The sequence below is a fragment of the Sinohyriopsis cumingii genome, chromosome 18 (genome assembly GCF_028554795.1).
Source record: "Sinohyriopsis cumingii isolate HCF-2022 chromosome 18, ASM2855479v2, whole genome shotgun sequence".
Classification (NCBI taxonomy): Eukaryota; Metazoa; Mollusca; class Bivalvia; order Unionida; family Unionidae; genus Sinohyriopsis; species Sinohyriopsis cumingii.
This window is the reverse complement of record NC_142978.1, coordinates 69,854,957-69,882,527: the sequence shown is the minus strand read 5'-3', so window position 1 is coordinate 69,882,527 and position 27,571 is coordinate 69,854,957. Positions and strand designations below refer to the sequence as shown.

General features: G+C 35.0%; 1 protein-coding gene across 1 annotated transcript; it reads left to right on the top strand.

Moving 5' to 3' along the window:
* Window positions 1–20,386: 20,386 nt before the first annotated feature.
* LOC149776920 (uncharacterized) lies at window positions 20,387–25,878 on the top strand. Its single transcript, XM_089941630.1, has one exon. The coding sequence runs from the start codon at window positions 20,539–20,541 to the stop codon at window positions 22,468–22,470; it is 1,932 nt and encodes a 643-aa protein (XP_089797756.1). The 5' UTR covers window positions 20,387–20,538; the 3' UTR covers window positions 22,471–25,878.
* Window positions 25,879–27,571: the final 1,693 nt, after the last annotated feature.

Below are 27,571 nucleotides of genomic sequence, written 5' to 3'. Positions count from 1 at the left end.
CCTTTGTTAAGACGAATTTGTTTGCTTTTGTTGGTTTAAAGGCACTTTGAACAAAACAAACAGGCTTGTATAATATAACGTATATATATATATATATATATATATATATATATATATATATATATATATATATATTCAGAAATAGATTCGTCTGTTTGCCTTCTGATCGTTTGAATGGGTCTACATTATATATGCCAAATTGGACTTGGTTATATGTTTAAACTTACCTGCCTCATTGTCTAATGCCTAGACATGGTAAAGAAAGGACGTAGTAGCAATAAAGATAGAAACATATACTGAAGCTGGTATTTAAGGATATAAAGGTCGCCCGAACAAGTGTTCCTCGAGAAATATGATCCAAGATTTGCATTTCTCATCTGACACTATGACACGGAGATTACAAGTTTTACCGAGTCATGGTGATACGCGAAAGATCCAGTTAACCTTATAACTACTGAACCGTATCATGCATTTATGAATAATGTAAATTAAAAAATGCTTCTGAGCAGAAAATTTAAGTCACTGTCATCTGAGTATGGCATTAGTATTATACGAGCAGTTGATCATTTTATTAAGGAAATTAAACTACACTTGCTTAACATTTACGATTGTTCGCGAAAAAAAGGGACCATCAAATTATTTTCTGGTCGGTTGGGCTGGGATATTTTTAAAAGGTTCATACCCTCTTAAAGCTCGAAACACTATTCTTGCTTTGATTTCAGTAAGACATTAATTTAAGTAATAAAGCTGATACACACAAATAGTGTAAGTTTTAGAAGCCGCACACCAGGCTTCGTTTTGTTTTAATTTGGAAGTGTCTTGGAATCTGCTATATAAGTGCAAGTGCTAACAGACCAGATATTTTCCAAATGCATGCATCAATGCATTAAACTAGCACCAGAATGCGCGTAATATATATTGGATGTATAAAGAAATTGAGGAAAAGCAGTTAAATTCCGTACAAAGGAATATATCAACTGGCTCTATAATATCATAATGTAACTTAATAATAATAATATGAGAAATAGTTAAATCAATCTAGTGATTTGGTGTTTACTTTCAAGTAAGAACATTATTATATGAACGTGTACATTAAGTACATAACAAACAAGAGTTTAATGTAACCTACAACAAATACATAAAACTATTTTCAAAGTCCTCAAGACTACCGTCGTTCTCATCTGAAGGGTTCTTTTTGCGTCCTTCTTGAATCACGCTACAGCTTGGAGAGTGACAAAATAAAGACTCTTAAATACACTTGTCACAATTACCATGAGCCACACATACAGTATGAGTGTGAAGTCCAGTCACTTGTGAATAACCAAAGCATAAAAAGAAAAACAATCAAAAACCAAAACCAAATATAAAATCCACGCTGTTTTTCTTCTTATTGTTATTCTGATCGTCCCTTAATACTTCTCCATTTCATTGTCATGTCTTTGAATGGAATGATTGAAGTAGACAGCTAGACACAAAGACACATTTTCTGGACAAAGAAGTGACTTTAACTATTTGTTGAAACAAGATGTCCACAAGTGATGCATATTATCAATAATTAACAACCACTGTTCTGTTCTGTTCTAGGAATGGAGATGTTGCTTATAGCAGGTTGGACTGAACAATGCTCTCTTGCAAGTCGATTAATTAACTTGGTTCGTTCCGAAATGCAAGTTCTGAAGTTAAGGACCAATGGCATTACTCCTAGAAATCTTGTGATGCTAGTAATAACGTCAAAATTGATTTGATTGTTATAAACGTTAATGTAGTTTCCATATGGGAAATCATGTCCTTGAAGCACATGTGCGCATGAACGACTGGAGCGTATACTCTCAATGTATAAAGAGGTTTCATCACATCATGAAGCTTTTGTCACTAAGGAGCTCCACTTATCGACTCTCTGGAAATAACTGCTTGTTGTAGATATCAACAAAGAGTAGGTATGACCAGTTAGCTTTTTAAAATTTCTTTTGAAGAAGGTAACATATGTATTTCTGACATCAAATAATCGTGTAATCGACGAATTAAAGGTAACAGACGAATTGAAGCTGTGTCAGATCAGATCAGACTATCAGATTTGTGTTTTCTGACACATTTTTATAACTATTAAACATACATAAATGATATATGCATCACTGGAAAGCCATTAAAAATTCGCTTGCGTCGACACCCCTTACGGTATATTTCCACCACGGGGAAAATGTGTCAGTTTATATTTGGTCTAACATCAGTCTCTGCTATATGCAGCTTCATTACCCGAAATGGAAACCATGTTTTAAAATCTTAAATGATTTAGGTTTTTAATTAATTGAAGATATTTGCATTAGTTGTATTAAAAGTTTCACTCCTCATCAAACGTCACTCTGACAATGAGTATCTGACACCAAAAAATTAAATTATTAAGAATAAAAAATGTATGGTCGTAAAGGACCCAACATGAAGCTGGGAGAGAAGCAAGGAAGCATAGTTTACATAAACTTATCGTGCATCTGAATATCTGTACAATATCACTGGATTTTATTGCAAAATACCACCGTGGAGGCAAGGCATTACCTGAGAAGAATATGACAAGTGCTAAGGATTCCCATCCTCATTGCTCTAAATTAGACACCAATCATTATCTTATTTCAAGGACATTTTTGGACAAAGGAGAGGAGTAGAATTCTGCAAAGTTGTAAATTTCCATTCACTTTCTGCGTTCTCCTTGATCAAAGTCATGCCCTATATCACTTTTTCAATAGATTGTTTAGACCATTTTAGGGAGAACCTCATATAGCTGTTTCCCTTTCTGTTCTCAAGTAATGCATTGTTACAGTGGTATTTTGCAATAAAAGCAAATCTGGTAGAGGTCTGTCCTTGTACATATTATACAGGTGGTACAATGCAAGGATTGTTTTCTCTCTAGATCAATTGTTCCTAAACTGGGGTACCGCCCCCTGGGGGTGGGGGTGGCAGTGGTATTACGGAGGGGGGACGCTAATGCTGAATAATGCTTTTTACGGGGTAAGGTAGGGGCGCTGAAGATAATCAAGGGGGGCGGTGGCCCGATAAATTTTAGGAGACACTGTTCTAGATACCGCTGAAATATAAAAACACAACTTTCAAAACATGTAACACCTGTTGTGATGTATATTTAATTTGCATTGTGTTGGCCTTTATCCATGATTATTTGTCATGTAAATTGTGAGAATGACCTTGGTCAGTAATTGAGTTTAGGGCCTGTCTGACAGAACTCTTATTGGCATGTAAACACTAGATAGTTAATATTTCTATATAATTTTAGATTATATATTAAGATCATTATTACTGGAGGTAAACGTGTTTACTCGAGTTTAAATTTAGGACACTGGTACTCCTCTTGGGAATACATGGTGTGCCTGATGCGTTACATATTCTTTACTGAAGTTTTAAAAGTGACCTGACCTTGTTTACAAATTAAAATATTCTGAAAATAATCTTTAACCTGGTTCTGTTTTTATGTCTTAAGTTTGTTTGGGGTATTTTTTACAATGGGAGAAGTAAACATAACTTCTTTATTAGATATCTTAATATCAGTCCTTGAAGAATCAAGTCAGGTTGTTTAAGTTAATATTTCAGAGGATTTATTTCTTGAAATTATTCAATTGGAAATTCAAGGTGCTCATTATTACTTATTCGACTAAATCGCTATTTTGGAATCATATTGAATTCATTCAGACATTATGGATCATATCACCATGATACATCAAGACTGTTGGCACATTAGCATATTCGAGGCTATTGACATATCATCAAGTTCAATACTGGAATGTGTTTGGATCACTACTGGAATTTATTTAAAGAAGAGAAAGACAAATGCAATCACAGAAAGAGAGAGTTGCAGAAAGAGGAAGAGGAGAGAGACAGAAAGAGAATATAGGCAAATGAAAATAAAAAGAATTGATGGAAATACAGAGAGAAAACAAAGAGAAATGCAATTTAGAATTAAAATTAGAACTGAAAGTGGAAAGCAATCCATCCCTTTACATACAAGCTTGTGTTTTGATGATCATAAATAATATCAACAACATTTTTCGAGAAGAGGAAGTAGATCAATATGGCCAAGAGAGCATTATAATCTATTTCTACAAAGTGTACTTATTGGCAACGTAAATAAAGGCTACACTTAATCGTCATTACAACAAAGTGTTAATTATGATGTGGTTAAGAAATGTGTCTTGAAGAGTTATGAGTTGTTACCTGACGTATATTAAAAAAAGGTAGGAATTGCAAAATGGAAACTGGACAGACCCATGTCGAATTCGCAAGAGATAAAGAAAAAATACTGGATTGATGGTGCTCGGCCATAAAGGTTGATCAAGATTTCGATAACATCAGACAGGTTAGTTTAGTTGAAAGGTGCAAGAATTGCGTCCATAATGTCGTCAAGACCAACAATGACGAATAGTAGGTTGAAACGTTAGAAAATGCTGCTCATGCAGTTGATAAGTATTCCTTAAAATCATATCAGTCTCGTATCGGTACTTTCTAGTCTCAATCTGGCACATGTTTTAGGTATTATACTTATGACAAGACCGATAAGAAATCTTCATCTTTTCCTTTGTGCTCTTATTGCAAGAAGAAAGGGCATGTTATTTCTGATTGCTACAGAATGAAAATTAAGCAACATAATAGAGACATACTTTCCAAATGCTACTATTTTAAGAGGTCAAGATCACAGTACTCTATTGAAAGCAATACATTTGTTGGGTCAAACAAACCAGACTGATTTAATTATTGAGAAGTATAAGCCATTCATGTTGAAATGTTTTATATCACTTGTGGACAATTCTGCCAGGCCTATCCCTATTAAAATATTAAGGGACACAGGAGCTTCTCATAGTCGTTTATTATTAGGTGCATTGCCAGTAAATGAGAAAAAATATAGCTAAACTGTTCTAATTCAGGGCACATAGTGCGGCTTTATTTTTCCTCTCCAGTGTAGTGAACTCATGACCATTGGTTTATGAAACACAGCGATACACCTACTGAACTACTATGGCCACCTACCCAATAATGTTTGAAACCAAAGAATTAAAAAGAAATAACGGTAGGAAGATGAGGAGAAAAAGAAAATATTAAATATTTAAATTACATTATAATTTAATTAAGTCATCCAGATAAGCATGCATGAATATGACACATATTTCACAGCATAAAGTGAATGGCTGTATAATCATCATCCCCACAAAAATGTTTGCTATGAAAGATGCAACAACAAGAAAGTCATTTCAGTCAAGTTGTATATCATTATTGAATAAATACAATAAGCTGGCTACGGTCTGCATGTTGAACCCACTCATGAACTATATTTACAATGTTTGATACAATGGTATTAAAGTGAAATAAATTAAAAACCTTTGCCATTGAGGGTAATCTAGAGTATTGGATGAATGAAAGGACATAAACTTCCATCTAAAGGGGAGGAGTCTTGACAAGGATGGCATCACAGAAAGACATATGCAAGACTACTGCATTGTTACATGAAAACACCATCTTAGTCATCTGTACTGTCTGCATGAACAATCTCTATTCTTATCAGACAAGGTAGTTATTTCCAAACTTGATTAAATGTCAAACAGTCAATCTGGTTTTTCGAAGGGACATTAAGATGCGAGACAACTTCATTTTTAATGTGTAAACGTATTTCAGCAATTCAAATAATTTCATCTTTACTTATTCAGAGAAAGAAACAAGCAAAATATAAATTATTTGTTCTATAATTCCAAGTACATGTTCGGCCCTTAAGTACAATCTTTTTTGCACGGTACCGCTCGACATGGCCCTGATCGCGCCGGCTTAATATGCAAAAATAAGGCCCTGAATGGAATACTACCTTCTCATTGGCCAACTGAAAATAAGTTTGATATAAATACAGGACGTCATTTTCTTTTAACCAATGAGTGGACAGTATTCCATTCAGCGCTTTGATCTTGAATATTAAACGGCGCGATCAGGGCCTTGTCTAGGAGTAGCGTGGGAAAATGATTTGGCATTCTTTTCAAGGTATGATATTAAGTCAAAATTTTTATAGGGATACAGTCGAATGCCTGAGCTAAATATCGGTACCAAATGTATTAAGCTACGCAAAGTGTAGCTTGAAATATCAGCGTTTATTCTTAAATAGGTCACGGGAGGAACGAAAGAAGTGTCATCCCTTGTAGTATTTGTATAGTACATATATTACAGGTCAATTTTAAGCAACGATACAAGCCCCTATGGACCAGCTCATTGTGGGAAAGGGATATAAGCAAGTTGTCACGGACGATAACGAATGAAAGAACGAACAGCTGGTTTTGGACGAATATAATAAATACATTTATAACGAATCTTTTTGTTTCTTGCCAGTTTCGTCCAGTACGTGTTGCCGTCTTTTAAGAGTTAAGTGTCTTCAGTCTCGAAGCAAGGAAATCCATGTACACACCAAATCACGCGCCAAAAGCACCGCACTATATCAGTCGCACCGGGCTTAAAATATCGCATCTTCTGATGGCAACACCAGTTTACCATTATTACAAAATTATTTTTATTTAGAGTCACTAATAAAACTAGTAATTATTTTTTATGAGTCGTATTTAGGAAATTTACAGTGACACTGCAGAGAAGCGATGTCCTGATTGGATAACAAAAAAATCAGAAGTCACGCGCCTTCTGATTGGCTAAACGTTTGGACACGAGAGCAGTGCCAGAGGAAGACGGCAAATTGTGTGTACTATACACACGAGTGTAACTCTCTCTCTCACATATTACCGGTTTTGTGAGAACTTTTACAGTAGCACGTGGTTCATCTCTTATGATCATTATCAACTAGTTTCTGAATTTTCATTTCGAGGACTAGTGTGAATGATTTATGGTTATACGTAATACTAGAAAATAAGTGAGTTTTTAAATGGTATGAGTTCATTGGACATACAAACAAGTCATCGCAACACAACTTTCTCATCTGTATCTTTCCAGTTTGATCACATGAGCTCAGTGTAATCATATTTGTTATGATGTTGCGGGATTGGTAACTTGAAAATAAGCCAGCAATTAAAAGATCAATGACTCAGAAATAAAGTAAATGTAAAGGAAATATATAATATGCCTTCTATTCGAATAATCACTGAACTGCTCTTAAGGACCAGTCTGTAACGTATTTAAAGGACCAGTCTGTGAATGATAACTACTTTTTAAGGATCAGTCTGTGAATTATAAATTGCTGTTAAGGACAAGTCTATAAATCATAAAACTGAGCTTGAGTCTGAGTGCTGAGTGATTCTACACTCTAAGTATGGTAGATCTCCCTCCCAGGGTTTAGGACTTATGAAAATATAGAAGAATAAAAAAACGTTAACCGGCAAACTTTCCGCATGAGTTCGTGTCCAAGGACCGGTCAGTTGTAGCTACAGTATGTGAGAAAGCTGCCAGTAGCTTCCCATGGGTGGGTGTTGTCTCTCCATTTTCATATTTTATTTACTGTGATTTCTATAGTTTTAAGTCACAAGGGACTAACGAGACCTATAATGGTGGGTTTGATATCGAGCAATCATGCAGTAAATAATCAATTTTACAGGCTAATGACTTTTCTTGTAAAGAATGAATTTCAATTCTTAAAATTACAAAACATGCATACATATAATCAGGAATCTCAAGAAATAAATAGCAGAACTATATTTGTGTCATTATTTAGAAGTATTTTCAGAGATCACAAGACAGGCACATCAATGAACGAATAGTTCCTTTTGTGGTATTATGAACTAACAAGTTTTACTGTTTTCTGTCACGTAACTTTAACCGATCTAGTCGCTTGCCGCAAGGAATACCGTTTGTAATGAACTAAGGGATGTTCGTAAACAAGTAAACGAAGGAGGGGGGCGGGCGATGTTCCTGAATTTTAAGCATTTTCTTGGCATAATTAAAGCGATATAGCTCTAAAGAACGCTCACTGTATGAAATGTTTGATTGTTGTGTACTCATTTCGTGGGGGAGGGGGTAGTTATACCGCATCCACACACATCTGTCCCTGAAAAAAGCTTGGTTGAGGTTGAATGAGCTCGATTTTCAGTTTTTAGTATCGCCACTCACAGAACTTGTGTCTTCGATCGAGTCAAAATGAATGTTTTCCTTCACTGGCTTTGTTTACGCATCGTAATCTAAAACCAAATTAATATAATATAAATGCGCACAAAGGTGTATGTCCCTTATTTCAACGTTGCTTATGCATATATATATATATATATATATATATATATATATATATATATATATATATATATATATATATATCTCTGTGTGTGTGTGTGTGTGTATTTTTAACGTTCCTTTAACATTTTGAGACATATCGCTACGATGTCTCCCGTGTGGCAGTTCATAGTGATGTCTAGCACTGGGGCATCATGTCGCAGACATGTAACATGATGTCACACCCAGACACATTATCATGACACCGGGCCGACCGGTCTTAACACTAACCTCCTAATGCTGAGCACCAAACGAGGTAGCTGATATAATCATTTTTATAAGTTTTGGTATTAATCGGCCGGGTTTTGAACCTGCGACCTCCTGCATCCGAGTCTGATGATCTAACAACTTAGGCCACACATTTCGCTATTTGTTAGCAGTTTTCATTGAAATTTGTTGGCTGAATAGTCAACGATACTGTCATTGACCTGCCTTAATACCACGCCTTATAATGATTTATATATTTTCGTTTTTTCTACGCATTTTCGGACCATACATTTGTCACTGGTTTTAATTAGTAAGGTTTCATGTTCCTACATACCGCTGGTGTTTATTTAAGGCATAAAAATGAGACCATCTATCAGTTGTTTCACCCAATTAGTGTCACAGGCAGGTGTTTACCCGGAACACTGGAATACGTGTGGTAAAATATCTGAGTTGACTTATGTGCCGATAGTAAGCTATGTCTGTTTCTCTGTCTTATCATCATCCTTACCATCACAACCGCTTGATTGTTTTTCTTCTAGTTTCTTAGATCAGATCACTTTCCAATTAATAGATTCTTAAGGGCCTTTCACACTACTTTTGCTGTTTGGATGAATGATTCTTTCTGTACATGATAAAATAGTATACATTGTATGTCTTGCTTTGGCGCTATTGCTTGCGTCTTCTGGATATTCTCTAGTTACTGGCGGCTATCGCTTTTTGTGCTCATACAACACGCGGGATGATCTCTAAGTTTGACTTTTTTTAAGCAAGCACCAATGTGTTTCGTCACTTTTTGGTTTCTTGAGCGTGACGCAAGTCTCTTTGCACTGTTGTATATGTGATGTAAGCCATGTTTCTCTCCTTGTGTGTACAAACATGTCAAAACTTTTAACAAGGCAGAAAAAGTGGTTGAAAAAAATAACAACAAACATTATTATTATTATTATTATTATTATTATTATTATTATTAAATAGATAGATAGATAGATAGATCACATTACAAGAGATCTACAGAGGGTTTGAAATGGTAAAGCGATTCGAAAGCGTTGACGCAGCCGAAATTGCGACAAGATCATCATACAGACGCCTATAATTTAACGCAGAAAGCCTAATCTTTTCAACCGTCACGGAATTACAAGCACAGCAGTAGCGTGTATTTGGACATAGCTGGAACACTATATTTTCATATCACGCTTTGGACACTTTCCATGTATCACAATTAATGAAATTAGGTGACTTTAAGATGGGAGAGCATTAAAATATAAAGTTGAAATTCATTATCTTTCGATACGCAAAATATTTTATCCCTACACGGGTATAATTTTGAACAACTAATGTTCTTGTATTTTGATTGCTTGATTTTCTTTCTTTCTTTCTTTCTTTCTTTCTTTCTTTCTTTCTTTTTAAGCAATACAAGCATTGAAAAGACTTTAAATGTTTTGCCCATTACTAAATAAAAGAATATCTGGAATGGAGGAAAATATTTTCTGTACTTTTTCATTTGCCTTCCTGATTCTGTTTTGCAGTCACATCTTGTTTTGTTCGATGTTTTATTTCGTGCTTAAACTTCTTTGAATCATAAACATAATGTGGTCTTAGCTTATCAGAATATTGAAAGTGAACCCAGTAATACTAGTTCTATATTTATATTGTTCTGGCATTCTCGTCAAAGTCTTCCTCACACCGTTGAAGATCTTTCCTTCTTCTAAGTCTACTTCAATTTCATTCTCTTTGAATTCTGCGGTCCTCGCGATAACAATTTATTTTTAATCGAAATCTGATCAGCTAGATACTGGAAACTATCTGACACAAGTACTCCAAGAGATTGACCAATAAGTATTTACTTTTTCTGTGTGTGTGTGTGTGTGGGGGGGAGGACCAGACAGATGCCCCCCTCTATTCCAAACAAGTTAGAAAAAGTGTTTTATGTTTGTGTGTTTCCCCCGAGATATGTTGTATGTTCTATTTTAATAAAGAATTTTTATATCAAAAATTTTATTTATTTTTTCCTAGTTTTTATCTATAGTGTTGTTCGACCGAGCCTGGTTTTATTCACCTTGCTCGAAGTCCCTTCCCTTGAAATTTTTGTGACCTTTGCTAGAGGTCTCCTAAGTCTCCTAAGTCTCAGTGTTTGCTATGTGTGTTAGTGCTACATTGTGTGTATTGCTATATTGTTCTGTATGTTTGAGACAGCAAGTATAAATCAAGGTTTTCCCACTTGTCATATTTCTATTCTTTGGATTTAATATCCATTATAATATGGTTTATGTTATTTTATTTTTTTAAAATTATTTTCAATTTAGAATTTCGGCGATTGGAACATAGGTTATTTAAAAACAAATCTATTGTTTTGGTAGAGTGGTTATCTGTGTCGTTTTTCGCAGTAAGTGCTAATAACAGAAATAGATAGGCTGTGCTCGAGTTAAGGTCCACACTTCTTTATTATCATTGTATTTCTCTTGCCTCGAGTTAGGCCTCCTTTAATTATTTTTCAAAAACTATGTCTTGAGAAAAATCCAAAATTGTTTATAAGACTACCAAATTGTAGAATGGTCAACCATACAGTAGGAGAGCTGATTGTATTCATTTATTTAATATCATTCCCAATAAATATTATATATGTGCATTTTTTCGGGGGGGGGGGGATTTAAATTTAATTGTTTCTAAAAATCCATTTAAATTTTTAAAAAAAATAATTATTTTTTATTTTATTCTTATATTTTTAAAGTCAATCTATATACCATATTACAATTTAATATGTCTATCATTAATAATAATGATTTTATACCAATTTAAACTTTAATCAATACTGCACTGAACAGGACCTAGAACACAATTAATTTTACTACTCAACGTACACTGTCGCCGAAACACACACATACAACCATACTATAAGCTCACATGCTAAAGAATGAACAATTACATTTAAATGCCTAAATCTAACTTTTGTATCGCCACCAAAAGAAGACAGGACAAATGCTCTAAAAATAGATTGGGACTACATTCGTGGGTACTGAACAGGAACTATTAATTGTGGTCTGATTCTATACATATGTATTTCCCCAGTCCTTTCCCCCATAGTAATTGTACACCGTGAGAAGGGCCAGAAATCACGAATGAGTCATGATTAACGTAACTAAATACAAAACACTTGACAAAGACGGATTCGTTAGTACCGACAGTAGCCATATTCTTTTCCAGTGGCATTATTACCTAATACTAGAGGGAGATAACTAGGTTACCGAAAGGGTCTATAGGTGTAATTTTGGAGAATTTGATTACGCATACCATTAAATGGCGTTTATTTACGTTACTTCGCGAATTGTCAATCAAAATTCAATTTAAGATTATTTTATTGATTCCTCGACAATTGCTTAACGGCATATTTAAAGATAACGTACCTCGACATTTTTAGGCACAGTCAATCAAGTGGGGTGATCCTGTTTAAACCGGTTTTGTCGCGCTCCTTGATGAATGAGGGAACGCGCCTGCGGTTGGGAAGAAGTTGTACTACAAGCATAAACAGAGACGCGACTATATATGTATATATACCTCTCCCTCGATAACTCGCGCACAAGGGGGTGCACAAACATAGATCGCACTATAAGCGTGGCGCGAATTACCGAGGGACCTCCAAAAATTAAAAACAATTCGCTTTGACATCGACAAAACCTTGGGGGGGGGGGGGGAGCGGCGTTAGGGAACTGGGCTGTTTAATGACTGAATCCTTATTTTACAATCACGTTGATAATAACTTTTAATAACGCGCATTTTCTAATGAAGTTGTTCGTTATTCTGTTTAAATAACATTTATTTTGAAAATGTCCAATATGAAAGACTTTTCCAACTGGTTTCAACAACCGTCACTTGTACACGAAAAATATGTGTATTACGTCACTGCTTTGTGTTTTCTGGATGAGTCTGGTTCCCGTAATGGTGTTTATAGTAGCCTGTCAAATCGGGAGTCCCAAGAGCAAGGAACTGGACTAACTTTTGATACACCAACAAAAAAGATTCCTTTTTTACAATAGTTAGTACAATATTGATGTCGTGTTTTCATTAGAAGTAATAATAAAACTTCTTATGACCCTTGCGGATATCTCTAAGTGCCAGTCCAAGAATTCTCTGAAACTCGCTTGCCAACAATGGCCCGTATCTGTGAAATCAAGCTCTTTATTTTAAGGAAGTATTCCTTTCGCTTGGCTGCCTTGTTATCTTTGATCATAGTTATGAAAGAGTCGGTTAATTTAAGGTAGTTTATGTTACATACACAATAACATTTATAAGTGTTCGATTGATCAAATGAAGTGAGTTCACATACGACCGGGGCCGCTAGATTTTGTGTTTGTAGGATTTTCGTGCCTTTTAACTTTTCTTTTATTCCACCTCCCTTATTTGATTCAAAATACATAATTAACTTTATAATAGAAAGGAGGCCAGCTTTTAATTCAGTGCAACAATACAAGAAATACTTCCGCAAGTCAGTTATCAAAACACGGTCGGCACTTAATTAGGTTCTCAGAGAACCGCTCTCGAACATAGCTGTTACGGTAGATTGACGCATTTTACGTTTAATTACAAGAGGACACATTGCATTTATGACGATTACAATTAAAAGGAACTAACAGATAGAACTGGAACACAAATTTCAACTGAATTTTTTATATTTAATTTGTATTTATTTATTAAAGTCCTGCCTCTGCTCGGCGTAAGTAACATTTTCATTGATCGAAATTTCCTTACATATCGTTAATTGCGGTGTACTAGGAATGTCGTTTGGAAAGAAAATGTAAAAAATTGTATGACCTATTTTTAAATTTGATATTTCATAGTGTTGATTAAAATTTCCAGGTGCTATCTACAGTTTCCTTTACCAATTTTGATTGCGATTTTCTTCAAGTTTAACAAATATGGATCAGTTTTAGGGTATTTTCTGGTTTAAAAAATGGGATACACGCCTGACCCCGCGTTATAAGAGTTATCAGAGCGCGAGTTATCAAAGGAGTGGTATATATATATATATATATATATATATATATATATATATATATATATATATATATACGAACCTGGGAAAACACCGACAGGAAAAAAAACCGACACACACGTTCAGTAAATTGGAAGCAATTATGTAACTTCGTATATATCTTCTGCATGGTATGCCATGTGTTTTATTTCAGTTCGTACATGATACATATTTTTCCTATACAAATAGGTGCCTTCATACAAAAATTTATTCGTAATATAGTTAAAACAAAGTTGATTCAATCGTGATTTTCGAGTGATCTGCGCATTAATTGTTATCACATAATTTCCAGACGAAACTTATCGATCGCTATGGACATTTACAATGGCAATTCGGCATTACACTGGGTCAAGAACGTTGATATTGGATTGAACTATTACTATTGCAGGAGGAATCAAAGTACACTCGTGTGAGCAAGAAGTCGCGCGCATTTTCATTCATCCATGCATGGATGTTCAGCTATGAATGCTATAAAGGAGTAACATACAATATGTTTTATTCTTGACTTGTACATATGACATTTCTTAAAATGGTAATTTAGCATGATGAAAAATTTAACTTAATAAATCTGAAATGACAGCCGTGTTTATGTGAAATTAGTTTTTAAATGTATCTTTAAATGCGCTGACATGACCCGTGTGACTTTTACTATAGACAGGTAAAATGTAGTTTATTCGTATCAGTTCTATGATACGCATCAGTTCTATGAATACAGTGTACACCCGCTGTACTTGCTGTTGTTGCACACTGTGTACATGTATTACTTTCTGCTGAATAAAACCCCATTCGTTTTTTTTTTTTAAATCTAAGCCTATCACGGCTTTCCGCGAATAGAGAACATTCCTCTAGGTATACAAATTATGGGTCTCTTGTAAACAATCGCACCTAAAGCCAACCTTCTACAAAATGCACTTGTGTGCTTCATTTAAACCAGAAGTAAACTGCAATTTATACATGACGTGAACCTGGATGTGTACTTCTGACTTGAAGTATTCTTGTTGTTCCCCAAATCAATTATGTGGATTGAATACAATGGATCACTGACTGCACAACGGAAGTTTCCAACTGGACGGTTTAGAACATAATATTATTTTGACCCTTAGTAAATACGATATATATTTTCTAATTTAAATATTACTTATTTAAAATACTTTATAAAAATAAGAAATGTGGTATATATAAAATATACATTCACTACTTTGGGTCAAGGTTAATTTATGGTTGCTCTTTTGCGTTGTTGTTATAGGGAGAACGACTATGATAAAAACGATGATAATGACAATAATGAACATAATCATTATTGCCTCATTACTTCTTCGAGTTGGATTCATTATTATTGTTATTATTACTGCTGATGCTGCTGCTGTTATAGCACTAAAACACTGTAAGATATGAATGTCAGACACCTACGTCTGAGAGAAGTTTTACTTTTGGCTTAACACATTGTTGATTACATCATGCTATGAAATATAAGCTTAGTGTCTTTCTGATAATCTTTATCAGATTATTTAATATTGATTTCTCAGCATAAAACCTGTCCTCGTTTCGAGTTGATACAATTGTTTTACTTTTAACTTAATCATGTAAATGTATATATGAGTGTAATCTGTGCGGCTAATACCTATGTATGTGCAATTATCTCTCTTTCTCTCTCAATCAGATCATTAAGTCGAACTGAGCTTATACAGAATGAAACTTCTGAATGACTTTCTTTTACTGATAATCTTTTCAGATATAATCATATATCATTGAACAATTCATACAAATTTTGATTGTTACTATGCTCTGTATCAGTTCATTTCAATGAATCTCTACGCCTTTTTATGAAAATTCTATTAAAATTATGATAATTTATGAATTTAAATTCTTTTCTAGTTAATATGTGTATTAGATGTGATTGCATGATCCTTTTTGATTTGTTTTATTCATGGCATATCAAGTAACGAAGTATTAATTGTGTTTCTTTGAAGGAGAACTATTCCAATATATATATTTCAATATTTATTATTTATGATGTGAGGTAATTTCAAGTTATTTTTAAATATGTAAGACAAAACAAGGATAATATATTAACTTTTATTATGAATTTTAGCAAAAGCGACGCATGGCGATCACGTGCTAGTTTCCTGAGTATATTATGTTCCTGATAATCAAAGAACACATACTGTAAACGCAGCCATCAATTGTACGGTAAGCCCTTTGTGCGAACGATTTCAGAGCGGTTCGCACCTAATCTTTTCGACTCCCTGCCGACCTAAATTATGTCCACAACAGAAGTTAAACAGAAACACTACCTTTTTAGTATTGTGTTAGGCTGCGATATATCGATACATTTAGTATGTACCAGCCATAAATCTTGATATGCACCAAGCGACCATTAAAATATTCCCCTCACGTTATATATGTCCCCAAAAGGTGTTTTCCCTTTTAATCTTAAAATGATCGCAATATCCTTGTCATTATTATTTGATATTACTATTGCATTAAGGCTGCCTCCTATGTATACTTCCATTTCTTCATATATGTAACGCGTGTCTCCTGCATTAGTATTTTATTGTATTCTTTCGTCTCTTCATGAAATTTATTTATTTTATCTTTATTCATCCCGCTTTTATGTAATGTTACCATTTTGAAGTTTTATTCCTCCAATGGTACGCAATTTAAAAAATGGTATAATATCTTTCTTTGTTTATTATTTTGTCTAGAATATATTTACTTTGACCATGACTGGACATCAATGTATCGTTTTTGCTTTCGTCGTCAGTCATTAGCGTCATATCGTCTATTTCGTTGTCATTTTTTCTAGTAGTTCCATGTTCATCTATTTGTCAGTTCCGTTTCTGTTCCACATTTATTTATTTGTATGTCATTTTCCATGTTAGTTCGTCTGTCTGCTTCCATATCTGCTTCCCTGTCAGTTCATTTGTCTGTTTCCCACCTTGTTCTATATTTCCTATGTTCATTGTTTCTTTGTCCTGTATTGCTCTATAGTTTTTTGTTTGTTTGTGAATCATCGTGATAGAAGTTTTATTTCCCAAGACGGAGGTGTTTCCCCCCTGTATAGTCGGTCATTCCTCCGATGAGTTATTTTGTTCTTCTCTTTCTTTTGAAAGGCATGGAGGTGACAAATTTGCCCTCAGTGCTTTCCCCGTTATCCTTGTAGTCCGCCTTGTCTTACATGGAGCAATATTCCGTTTTGGCTTTATCTGCCGAGTTGGAGATTGTACTTTCCTCTTCGGAATTCCTTATAAGATATAGTGCTTAGTTTTTCCAGAAGGTTTTTGCTCTTCTTCCACTGCCCTTTTTATTGCTTTCTTTGTTCTTTTGTTTATCGTCAGGGATTTGAGTCTGAGTAATCTGACATGTTGGCACTATATTGTATGTTTCTGTTGTTCTGTTTTCACCCCTTTCTACCTCATCTTCCCCATCTACCTCTACTTGGTCATTTTCTAAATTTGTTTCTGTTCTATCAGCATTGGTGTTCCTAGTCCAGGGTACTATGGAGTCGGGGCAGTCTTTGGGTATGTGTCCTATTTCCTGACACTGAGCACATCTTCGGTCCCATTCACTTCCCCCATACCAAGTTTTCAGCAAAAGGCCCATGATATAGACAAATGTCGATGTTCTGCAAGCATCTTTTATGGTGGGAATCCCTATATTGTTACCTGGCGTTGTTGTGTTACCTTAACTTTGAAGTTTCTGTCTTTAGTTTCAGTTCCTCTGTTGAAACTTGGTGGGGTGGCCAGAGACTGAATGTCCGTTGTTTTTGCCACTATCTCTCTTCTTATTGCTGGGGCATCCTGTACTACTACTTTTCCCATTAATGTATATTGTTTTATTAGCAACTTTGGGGTAATTACTCATTGGCTGGAGGGGCCAGATGGGTTCATGGAGGAATTAAGTTATTTGCAGTCATTACATGGGTTAGATCAGGTGGGTTCTTTTACGATGTGGGATATTTGTAAAGAGTCACGTAGCTAGTAGTAGCAAAGTGCGTTTTCAACTCTTATGCTTGTATTCCAGTTCGTGGAGAGGGACACTTTTGGTCAGTCTTATTTATTATGTTCTTGTTGTAACAACAGTCTGAAGACGTATTTGATGTTGTGTTTGGATATTTTGTGAGAGGAAACAACTGTTTGGATTATTCTTTGGAACTACAGTGTGCTCATTGGACAAAAATATTATTCTGTTGGCAGACCAGTGCATTCAATGATCTGAAATTCATTCGGAACATCAATTCTTCTAGACTTGAATATAATTTAGTTTAGGATTACGTTGAATTCAATTCAGAATTCTGTTAGTTCCTCTTACGTTTTCATTTTATAACTTTGATAATTTAAGTACTTGTTAAGTTTTTCAAGACTTGTTAGTTTTGCTTCTTTCTGTTACTTAGTTTATGACCATAGAGTCGTAACAATATAGCAAGATCATCTTGCATGAAGCAGTTGACAATATTTAGACTATTAAAAAGAGCTAGAATATATGGAGATAGGCGAAGATAATGCTTTCTATTGAGAACAACATCTGTTACAGACCACAAGTGAAGAAATACTTAAAGACGTCAGAGATACAGCTATGATGTCAAGATGGCCAGAGCAAGAACAACGCTTAATGTTCAGTTTTGCTTGTCAACTGGCTAAACGTATCATGCAATTGATAAGAAAACACCACTGTGATTGTCAAATTGATCATCCTAGGCAGAAACAACACGCCAAATATACGATGATGAGTCAATGAGAAATGTTTCAGAACACCTTAGGCCATTCCTGGTCCTGAAATTAGAGGTCTGACCTTAACCCTCTTCATTGCTACTGATCAATTGACTTGTATACTAGGGTTTTCATATCGGCTTGAAAACTCATTTTCATACCACTGATCTAGCAAACGAATATGATCCATTTGTCCACCGTTCAAACATAGTATCTTTAATTTTTCAACGTTGACCGCAAATTCTTATGGGTCACTTAGACCTATTTTTAATTGTATTTTCGGAAACATTATGTAAACTTTGTACACAAAATTCTAAAATGTTATAGCTCGAAAAAGTTACAAAAGTGTGACTTTGTGGAATGTGGATTATTCAGTCCTAGATAACTGGGCAAGAATTTTTCTTGTAGTGTAGTTTTGCCGTTACAAATAATTCCTGTGATGCTTGGGGACTCCAGCCAGCCTTCACCTACTAGTCAACGTCCGGGCATGCATATGGAGTTGCGTGCAGTACAGACAGTGACGAATGCCTACCTCCTTTTCCTACTAGTCCCTTTAAACAAGTTCAAGGGGTTCGTGCTCGTACTTAGCTAGGGTGTCGTCACGTGTGTAGCACCATTCCCACCTAACGATTAATTGAATAGCACGCATTATTTGTATTAAAGTGTCGAATGGCGGCATTTGCGTGCCTACCAACGGAAGATAAATTGAAAAGTCTACTTTGTTGGCAACAAATCGCCCTACATGACCGTGTGGTTGCACAAGACACAAATGAAAGAACGAACGAACGAAGGAACAAAAGCTTTGTCATTTATCGTCGTCTAGACAAGACAGGCGAAATTGTGCAATAGTATTAGTAAGTTGGCCTATGTCATGAACAGGGTAAGGCCCCAGCTCATTAACAGAAAAATGAAACGAAAACCACCATTTTCTTCTAAACCAATATTTTCCTGTAGAGAGCCCAAGACCTTGATGAACACGTTCTGTCAAGGAGATGGAAAAGAAACGGTCTAGGACAGGAACCAAACTTGATACTACTCTATCACTGTCAATATATAATGCCTTTGTCGGTACGTCTATGCCTTTGTCTTCCACTAAAACTAAATCTTAAAACCTTCACCAGTGTTATTATCTGTTTGTGGGTGAGTTTCGGGTGTTTATAAGCACTACTACCCTTGTGTGTCATAAATCGGCGTGAAAAAAGGATTGCTTCTTTTAGGTGCGCGTGACATCTCTTGACTTTTATTATGTTTCCTCTGTGAACTGTAGTTAGGGATGTTTAAAGTATATGAAACGGTGCGTTCGCCAAATCTTGTCGTTCACGTCGATCGTGTAGAGATGAATTTTGCAGAGTGGGAAAATTGAGGGAAACTATCAATTCAAGTTAGACAGTAAAGCAGCTCTCTCCTGGGTTGAGTAGAGGAGATAAGATATTACCCCCACCCACCCGAGACAGATGAAGAGGGAGACGGCCTGTTTTAAAACGACTATGGAGTTCGTAAAAGACGTCCTAGACAATGAAGCAATAATGATAAGAGATGTAAACGGAGCGCCAGAAGAGGGGGAGAGATTTTCAACTTCTCGACCAAACGTGGATGAGGGTACAGGAAATGGAGAGGACGAGGAGCAGCATCAAATACAGTCGATATATGATCATTGGGAGATGAAGGCTAACCAGCCTAGGTTTCAGCTCATGGTCTTCACGAAAACAGTTTGGAGTGGAGATGGATGTACTCCAAGATGTGCTGTATATCGAGCCAGACCAGGCTGTATATCGAGCCAGACGAGTAAGGTGCAGCGGCCACTAATGAAGAGTGAAGGTTGAAATAAAAAACTGCCCTTTTCAGGTTTGTAAGTAAGTATAATGTATTTAAGCACACCTACCCTATTTGTCGGTATTAAGCGCAGGCTTTTAATCACTACATGCGGCGTGTTGGATAGTACGTATGTAGAGCTGTATAGTAATACAAAATCAGGTGTTTAATAGTAATAAAATGTGGGTGCTGGATCATGATCAAATAGTGGGTGTGTATGGAACTCAAAGAGTGGGGCGTTGGATAGTACTGAAAGGTGGTTGCTGCACAGTAATCATAAGTGCGTGTTTAAGGTCTACGTTTATGTAAAAGCTAGTAAAATACAAAGGCACGTGTCTTTAACAGCTATTAAATTTTTATTTGCAGGGAAAAAAGAAGTTTCGATTCGATGCATTAGTCAGCAGGCGGAGTGAAGATTGGTTCAACACCAGAACGTCATGGTATTGTGAATGTCAGAAAAACTAATGGATGTAGTTGCACTTAATTTGCATAGCATTTCAACATATTGTTTCTAGAAGGAATTTGAACAATTTAATTAATATAAATATGAATAACAAAATTAATGACACGAAATACATTTCATCAAGAAAATATTTATTTCTGATAATATCTATGGGTGTTCTAAGTGTGTGTATTTATGTGTATGTATTGTCACATGGAAAAGATCCCGTGATTATGTTGCCACTCAGTGACACTAAGAAGTCATGCAGACTACCAGTTTTCAATCCTTGGCACCAGTCTGTGTTGAAATATCTGGGGAAGACTCCTGCAAGTAAATGCTCCGAAACACCATCTTTAATTTACATCGACAGAGAAGGTGTGCTGCAGTGCAATACCACGGCCTTAACGACATGGTATAACTCCAGTCAAGAAGATCTGAACTGTTCCTATCAAATAATCGAACGTCAAAATGGAGACATATCTTTCAAATATGGTAGCACCACTAAGTTTGAACTTCCAAAATTCATACCGGAGAGATTTTTTCGTGTTACATGCAGAAACAGAAAAAAGGTCATTTATGACTATTTACATACCAATATGCGATACCAAAAGAACACAACAACTGCTGTGAGCAATGAAACGGATGACAAATTTAGTATCTTCGTTTTCGGAATAGATTCAATTTCTCGTTCACAATTCTTAAGAAAGCTCCCCAAAACGTATAACTTTCTGATGTATAATTTAAGTGCTTATGATTTTAGTGGTTATATGAAAGTCGGTCTCAACACATTGCCTAATCTGATCCCACTTTTAACTGGAAACAGTGAAGCCGAACTACCTATGGATAATATAAAAGTACATTTGGACTCACTGCCCTATCTTTGGAAAGAGGCTGCCATGCTGAACTACAGTACAATGTACGCAGAGGATACGCCACAATATTCAACGTTTAACTATCTTCGAATGGGATTCAGGCAGCCACCAACAGACTACTACTTTAGACCCTTCATCCTTGCTGCTGAGAGATTCACACCAGTCCTTGTAAACAATGTAACGCCGGGATATTGCTTTGGTAATATGGAAAAATACAAACTTCAGCTGAATTATTTCAGGGATTTTCTTGACGAATATAAAAGAAAATTGAGATTTTGCTTCTCGTGGTTAAACATGCTGACACACGATGCTTTTAATGGAATAGAAAAAGCTGACGAAACATTTGCAGATCTATTTAAATGGTTGCAGGAAGAAGGGCATTTGGAAAAAGCTGTATTAATTGTTGTAAGTGACCATGGTTTTCGTTTGGGTGGTTTCAGCACAACTACATTGGGTAGACTCGAGAACTCTATGCCATTTCTTTCTATATATCTCCCTGAACACCTGAAAGAAAAGTATCCCGATCTGCATACAAACTTACAAAGCAATTCAAAGAAGTTAACAAGTGCGTTTGATCTACATCAAACAATTCAAGACATAATTTACAGAAGGTATAATGGTACACGCCGAGAGGATCGTGGAGGTCGAGAAGCAGTAAGTCTTTTCTCAAGTGTACCTAGCACGAGAAATTGCAAAGAGGCAGGAATACCAGAAAACTTCTGTTTATGCCAATCAACGTTTCCAGTCCCCAAATCGTTACCATTGATTGTAAATATGTCACATTTTATCGTCGATAGTATTAACAAAATACTTCTCAATAACGATGATCAAGACAAATGTGTACGTCTTACACTCAAAGAGATTCAAGATGCAACTATATCCAGATCTTTTAATGAAGACATGTTCAACGAGTCAGATGAGTCATGGCAAACATTTATAGAAAATACAAATGCTAACTATACAATCCTTGTGAAAACCTTACCTGGGGAAGGAGTTTTTGAAGGTATGGTCGACTACTCAGATATGAAAATGAAGCTGATAGGGGGTATATCTCGTCTTGACATATACAGCTCTCAGTCGCAATGTACTGGGGATTATAGGATAAAACAATTTTGTTACTGCAAGAAGAAAATGACAAAGGGAAAGAAAACTATGATAGACTAAAATGTTTAAGAACTATGATAGACTAATTGTTTAAGAAACTTTGATTGCAAATCTTGATTTGTCTTGTGGTAATAGTAGTATCTGTAGTAGTAGTAGTAATAGTAGTGCAATTATTGTAATAACCTGCATTTAGGGAGTGAGGTATGCATGCGTATATACGGTAAACACTATTTATACAAGCCGTCCAATTCGGTCTAGATTTTTACAATTATAAATCAGTGCATTAGCAGTGAATTGCTCAAATGAGTTGACATTACTATTTTCTAGCATCCTTTGTTTTGTTTACTTCGTCGATTAATAGTTAGTTGGTATAGTCTACATGTTTTTGTGATAGCGAAAACAGGGAGTACCATGCCGGCGGCTGGCATCCTTGATAATTCGATTAATGACCATTTCTAGTTAACCGCTTAAGACTGTAGAGTACATACTCAGTGTGTTTATAGTCCCTGATGTTTCATTTGAATACGTCATCGCATTTAAGCTTGTTTTTCCTCTTCTTTATTTCTTTGGTACATATACATGTTGACTACCCTGTCATGCGGTCTACCTCGATAATATTTTAAGAGTGCATAACATGGTTTCCGAACCATTGCTATGAGCGACAGACTAACACGGTATGTGCCGCGAAACACAAAACTGATTTTTTTTTCTTTCTCTCTTTCTTTTTTTTTCTTAGAGCAATTCAATCGCAATGTAACAATGTGTTAAATATCCAGCTGGTAATTTCTATAAATAATCATTGTGAAAATTAACTAAATATACACATGCAATACTAGCGCATGCTGGTTTGAATATTCGAACAAAAATTGTGGGTTTTGTGGGTTTTACTAGAACTGTGGGTTTTGTGGGCTGTTGGTTGTGGGTTTTGTCAGGAGTATACAAGGTTTTGTGCGCTGTTTGAGAGAGTTAAGTCAGCTAGCAGCCATCAAACTAGGTACATCACAGTTATTGTGAGTTTTATTTTTTTTTTATTTTTATTTTGTTTTGTTTAGTTTATTATAGAGTTATGTAACTTTAGGCAATATTTTGGACAGTAAATTTTTGTTGAAGTTTATTTAAGTGCAAATCAACTTTTCTTTAAGTTATTTTTATTTTTTTTATTTTTAATTCCATTCTCTCTTCTAAATTATATGCATTATAGTCATTTTTAATTTATTTTTACAAGCAAACTAGATATTGTTATATCATTTGTTATTTGAAATTCAGTTATATGGTCAAGTGAGTGTTTTCCTCACAGACCAATACTTTATTCATTTCTTTATTTATTTTCTTTGTTTAATTAGTTTTATGAAGCTAAAGACATACAGAGAAGTTTCTCTACATTACAAATATATAGTTCCTTTTCTTAAATTATAAGTCCAACAAAGTTCTTAGGAAATAAAATGTCTAAGTCATTGTAAGTGTTTTCCTCACCGACTTGACATTGTAAATTCAATTCAACAATACTCGATTATTCTAGCAATCTATAAAACATAAGTTATGTGTCTATTTTATAATTTACTAGTTGTCTAAGTCATTGTGAGTGTTTTCCTCACCGACTTGACATTCTAAATTCAATTCAACAATACTTGATTATTCTAGCAATCTAAAAAAATGTAAGTTATGTTTCTATTTTATAATGTATTAGTTGTCTAAGTCGTTGTGAGTGTTTTCCTCACCGACTTGACAGCCAATTTGCTTCCATGTAGACTAATTCACTTCAAATAAGTATTACGCTATAGTTGAAGTGTAAAGTCAAGCAAGTGTTTTCCTTGCAGATTTTACATTCACGTATTACAATCAAGTCATAGTTTCTCTTCTGTAGTAAACTTTATTGCAACTAAATCCACATATGGTAACTCTAATATAATTTTCATTCATCAGAAGAAATAATATAATGAACTAATAGTATAGTGTTAATGTGTACCCTGACCTTGCATGAAATTATCATATACCATATTGTACCTCCAAACAATGATAGTATTTTGGCTTAGTACAAAAACAACAAGACTGTCATGGTTATGAACTGACTTTATTCGCTGTTTCTTAATAAATGAATCATCTTGTCTTATGGTTGAAAAGAAATCAAGAGTTCGAGTTTACTCCATTCTCCCCCTCCTTAGTCAGCTGATAAGACGCATACTCATCCATGGTGCCATACTTAAATGTAGTATTATCAGGACCTATCTCGGCCGTTACAGTATCAATACTATTTACAGAAGCAGTTTGGCTTTGAAGTAATGATATTAACACAGTGTCTGGTGGAATAGAAGACCTCATTAACAATGCAGGTATAACATTTTCTTTTTAATTCTCATTTAATATGCGAACAAAATTTATTTTAAGTTCAGTTTGAATTTGTGTTTGTTTAAGTAGTCTTGTGATGTTGGATAACAGGCTTACAAATGAAAAAGTATCACTTTCAGGACATCGGTATTCTAAGTTTCCGCAGTGAAAATAGTAGTATCCTTAGCAGTGAATGGTTTTGCAGTTGTGCTATTACTTATTCAATTAATTTGGACTAAGAATTTTGGCGTAATATTTGATGTTATTTAAAACAACTACTTTCAATGAGTGTCCGCAATACTCAAAACTATTTCTTGTAAAGCTCACACTATCGTTCCTCCTGATGTGGTTACAAATCGTGTCACTCCCTTCATACAAGAGCAACTTTATTTCACGGAACGTTTGTACCACTTTGATGTAAATCACTCATCTGAAAATCATATGAATATCTTTTAGATAAATGCAAAGGGACGAGCAATGTTCTAATTGCTTTGGTATTGACGGCGTCCTTCTTTAGTGGTGATTCGTCCACCTTAATCTTCTGCTATCAGTCAACGTTTGTTATTTTCAGATTTTTCCTTTAATTCGTCTTATCTTAGAATCCGATTTGTCGGAGACCATCGTAGCATCAACGTCGTTCATATTGGTACTTAACTTTTGTAATCTGATATGAAATAAAAGTCCTTTAAACGACAAGGTCTAAAAACCGCTTGATAAATTTATACCATATTTAGCAGAGATGCTTTAATGATGAAGTCAAAAATAATGCTAATTGCAAATATTCTTGTCATTACAAAACATGTCTTTCAAAATATGTTGTTCGTCGTACTGTCTGAGATATTTCAACCTCGCATACCAATTCATTTGATTTTACTGGCAGCTGTTAGGCTGATCGATCTCAGGCTAACTTGAACATCATCACGTTCCATGTGATACACAATCTGTGTAGGGCTTACAGCCGTTCCGCTAGAACAGAGTGTTATCCTTGAAGTTATAAAACATATAAACCTTGGGCTTCTAAAATTTCACGGAAAGTTGCAAAACAGCATCTTCCATATGAAAATTTATTGCAAAGGCAAATATATTACATTGTACTAGTGATCCATTTACTTCTCGATATCAATAAACGTAGCAAACTTTGAATTATTTCAGTGTTTTATGTAAATACTATTTCGCAATACCTGTATCATTTATTTATTCCCATAACAGTTCATTCGTGGTGTCATTTCTTATGGAGATAGTGTTTTACTTTTGCAAATCAAGTAGTAAATATGTGAGAGCTCTGGAGAAATTCATATTTTAAAACATAACACCTACAGTTTCTAATGCATTAGTGCAACAGACCAGTTTACTGTCGCAAATATAAGACAGCACTAAAAAAGAATCATTATTATTTTAACATTTGTAATAGGCACGCTAGCTTTGCAAGTAAGGGTGTCAAACATTTCAATACAAACAAGTAATCAATTAAGTATCTGATGTTAGCAAATATACACATTTGCATGTAGCTTAATCTGCAGTTCAACTTGTGGATGTAGTAATCCGTATACGGTCAATCTACAATGATTAAAGAAATAAATGGATAAAAGAGTCCATTCAAAATGCAAATTTTTCTTTAAAATAACATATTGTGACTCGGTGAATGACATAGCTATGACAACCTTTGATAAATCTTAAATAATTTACGTTTTGGAAACGACAGAAGAAGCGTTATAAATTGCAAACAAAAAAAGTACCTCTTGTAGACATAATGGTGTAAAAACGTATAGCACGAGGACATCTCCCAAAATAAAAAAAAAAACACACACAACAAACAGACAAACAAACAAAGCAATATTTTAACGAATGTATTTAAAATATCATCGGAGATGAGGTTGACCCTCTTTTTTATTGTCTTCTGTGTCTGTACTTCATGGCACTTGATCGTTGTGGACCTGTTATACGGGGCCTAAATGTATTAAGTATTAACGAGAGAATTAATTTTCTTCGTTATTCTGGATCAAAGATATCAACTAATGAACAGTTGATATCTTGATCAATGTCTAAATCTCCATCGTTAGTACTTTCATGTTTGGTGAAGTTAAACGACCTTCGGGTCATGTAAATTTATGGAACACTAACCGTTTTCAACGTCGTATCTGTTTTAACTTTGACCATTAATGCGTTTACAGTCTACAGACCGAAAAAAATATAAACTTTTAAAACTCGAGTTCTCATCATTCCAATCAATATTTTCCCACTGTATATAACCATCTACAGAATTGTGAGGATTTAAAAGCCAGTAATCTGTACAGGCATCTATTATATATATATATATATATATATATATATATATATATATATATATATATATATATATATATATATATATATATATATATATATATATATCCTCCACTATGTAAAAAATGCTTGCTAGCTAATATTCGAGTTACTTCATGAAGATTTTGTTTCATACTCTCTTCATTGTCATTATACACCGCTCCAGTGGTCTAGTGGTTAGAGTGTCCGCCTTGGATGCGGTAGGTCATGGGTTCGATCCCTGGCCGAGTCATATCAAAGACTTACAAAAATGGCACTAACAGGTGCCTCGAGTGGCGCTCAGCATTAAGAGGTTAGTGTCAGGACTGGTCGGCCTCGTGTCAAGATAATGTGACTGGGTGGGACATGATGCTACATGTCTGCTGCATGATGCCCCAGTGCTAGACATCACTAGAACACTACATACATTGTAGCGATATGACTGAAAAATTGTTAAAGCTAAGTTAAAAATCCAAATCACACACACACACACACACACACACATTGTCATTACAAGCATATATAAAGAATCACC